The sequence below is a fragment of the Callorhinchus milii genome, unplaced genomic scaffold, assembly GCF_018977255.1.
Source record: "Callorhinchus milii isolate IMCB2004 unplaced genomic scaffold, IMCB_Cmil_1.0 Scaffold1549, whole genome shotgun sequence".
In the NCBI taxonomy this organism is placed as follows: domain Eukaryota; kingdom Metazoa; phylum Chordata; class Chondrichthyes; order Chimaeriformes; family Callorhinchidae; genus Callorhinchus; species Callorhinchus milii.
The window spans coordinates 7,501-10,480 of NW_024706290.1; the positions used below are offsets into that span (position 1 = coordinate 7,501).

At 58.1% G+C, this 2,980-nt stretch overlaps 1 protein-coding gene across 1 annotated transcript in view; it reads left to right on the plus strand.

Moving 5' to 3' along the window:
* LOC103173866 (spectrin beta chain, non-erythrocytic 1-like) overlaps positions 1-2,779 on the plus strand; it is a gene marked incomplete at both ends in the record, with an annotated part of 7,834 nt that extends 5,055 nt beyond the window's left edge. Inside the window, 3 exons of the mRNA XM_042346745.1 lie at positions 520-822; positions 1,429-1,579; positions 1,909-2,779. Of these exons, the coding sequence (XP_042202679.1) occupies positions 520-822; positions 1,429-1,579; positions 1,909-2,779 (1,325 nt within the window). The remainder of the gene's footprint in view (positions 1-519; positions 823-1,428; positions 1,580-1,908) is intronic.
* Between the last annotated feature and the right edge of the window lie 201 nt (positions 2,780-2,980).

Genomic DNA, 2,980 nt, shown 5'->3' on the forward strand with positions numbered 1-2,980 from the left:
CACCAACTCCAACACCAACTTGCTCCCCAGAACCCTTACACCCCACATGACATAAGAATCGCAAACCAGTTCGCCTTCCACTGTCATTGGCAATAGGAGGAGGCCATTCAGTCCCTTGAGCCTGTTCCGCCATTCTTTCAGGTCGCGGCTAATCTGTGGCTCAACTCCAATTACCCCCCTTTTTGCCCCTTATCCCTCGATACCCCTGACCCCACAAACATCCGTCCGCCTCAGTCTGGACGATGTAAATGGATCCACAGCCTTTTGGGGTGGGAGGGGGTGGGGGAGAGAGAGAGACTCCCTCTAACCCTTTGGGTGAAACACTGCCACTAATTTCACCGCTAAATGTCCTGTCTCTGATTTGAAGGCGGTGCCCCACCTCGTTCTGCATTTCCCCCCCTGCTCCCCCCCCCCACCACATGTATTCGTGTGCACGTCTGCGTGTGCGCATGCGTGTATGCGTGGTGTGCGTGTACACGTGTGCGTGCGTGCCCTCTCACCGGCTGCCTCCTATCCCAGGATAACTTTGGCTACGACCTCTCAGCGGTGGAGGCGGCCATGAAGAAGCAGGACGCCATCGAGGCGGACGTGAGCTCCTACGCCGAGCGGGTCCAGGTGATCTCGGAGTTGGCCGGGGAGCTGGAGGGGGAGGGCTACTACGATGCCAAGCGGGTGGTGGCCAACAGGGACAACATCCTGCGTCTCTGGGCCTTCCTCCAGGACACCCTGGCCGCCCGCAAGGCACGTCTGGAGGTCAACCTGTCCCTGCAAAGGATCTTCCAGGATATGGTGCACATGATCAACTGGATGGAGGACATGCAGGTGAGGGGTGGGTGGGGGTTGGGGGTGGGGTGGGAGGTCCCATCCCCGAAGAACTCCTTTCCTCCTCCCACCCCATCGACCCACCCCCCCCCCCGGCCGCCCGCCCCGCCTTCGCTCGCTCGCTCACCGCCGTCTGCTCGGAGGAGGCGTGAGAGCGAGTTGGGCGTTAGTGTGCGAGGGGGGTGTTGGGTGAGTGTGAGGGCGGGTGAGACAGTGTGTGAGTGTGAGATGGTGTGTGTGTGTGACTCTCTGTGTGTGACTCTGTGTGTGTGTGTGTGTGTGTGCGCGCGAGAGCCTAAAATATGCTGCCGCATTTCGCCCACAAAACACACAGTCACTACACTTTACTGTGTATCCCGTGAAGCGCTTTGAGGCGTCTCGAAGACATAACGAGGCGCCGGGTCAAAGGTGGGGATTGTTGTTATCATTAATATTATAATATAATGAATATTATTATTATTATTAATATTATTATTAATATTATTAATATTATTAATATTATTAATATTATTATTATTAATATTATTAATATTATTATTATTAATATTATTATTATATTATTATATTATTATATTATTGTTGTTGTTGTTGACTGTGTGTCTGCAGATCGTTTTGTCCTCCAAGGACTTCGGGAAACATCTGCTGGAGGCCGAGGACCTTCTGCAGAAACATGGGCTACACGAGGCGGACATTAATGTCCAGAGCGAAAGGGTCCACATCCTCAATACCTCGGCCCTGCATTTCACCCAGACACAGGGTGAGCCCCCGCGCCCCCCCCCCCGCCCCACCCTACCCCACCCACCTCCCAGCCCCGGCTCATCCGCCAGGCAATCCCGGCCCATCTCCCAGCCCTGCCACGCCCACGTCCCAATCAAGCCTCCTCTGCGACCGACCATGTCTTAGGTTCCCCTCCTACCCCCACCCGCCCGCCCGCCGCCCCCCCCCCCCAACCAGCCCTCCTGATCTCGACCCCCCATCTCGGGTCCAAACCCCTGACTGTCCAGCGCCTCGGGGGACGTCCTCCTGATGCGAAAAGCTCGGTGTAAATGCCATGTTGTTGTTGCTGTTGTTGTTGTTGTTGCGCAGGTTACCAGCCGTGCGACCCTCAGGTGATCTGCAACCGGGTGCAGCACGTGGGGAGCTGCCTCGAGGAGCTGCGGGGTTTGGCGGGGAGGCGGCGAGGCGAGCTGGAGGCTTCCCGCTGTCTGTGGGCCTTCTTCAGGGAGATGGAGGAGACCGAGGGTTGGATCAGGGAGATGGAGCAGGTCATGGGGTCCTGCAACTTCGGGAAGGACCTGAGCAGCGTCACCCTCCTCCTGAGCAAACACAAGAGCCTCGCGGGTGAGCTGGTGTCTCGGCAGCTCCTCCTGGGCCAGATGGTGGCTCGAGGGGAGGAGATCCTGGCCATGAAACACTTTGTGACGGGCAGGATCAACGACCGGATCCTCGAGATCAAGTTGGAGTGGAAATCGCTGGAGGAACTCGCATCCCTTCGCCACCAGCGACTCCAAGAGGCCCTGACGTTCTTCCAGTTCAAGGCCGACACCGACGACTTGGAGGCTTGGCTCCAGGACACCTACCGCCTGGTGTCCAGCGATGACTTTGGCCACGATGAGTTCTCCACCCGGTCGCTGGCTAAGAAGCACCGGGCGGTGACGGAGGAGATAGCCCAGCACCAGGCCGCGGTGACGGGCCTGAGGGAACAGGTCTCGACCCTGGGCCTGGAGTACCAGGAGTTGGAGGAGGTGCAGAGGAGGGTCGGGGAGGTGGAAGGGCTGAACGCCGAGGTCAGGGAGGTGGCCTCCCTGCGCAGGCAGTGGCTCCAGGACGCCCTGGCGGTCTACAGGATGTTCAGTGAGGTCAACGCGTGTGAGGTCTGGATCGACGAAAAGGAGCAATGGCTGATCGCGATGGTGATTCCCGACAACCTGGAGGAGCTCGAGGTGGTGCAGCACAGGTACCGCGTCCACCACCACCACAACAACAACAACAGCAACAGCCCCCACTCACGCAGGGTATAGCCCTGTAGTTAGACCCCTCGCCTCGCAAGCCAGACACACACACACGCACACACACACGCACACTCACACGCACACACACATGACACGCGCACACACGCACACACACGCACACACACGCTCACACGCACACCCACACA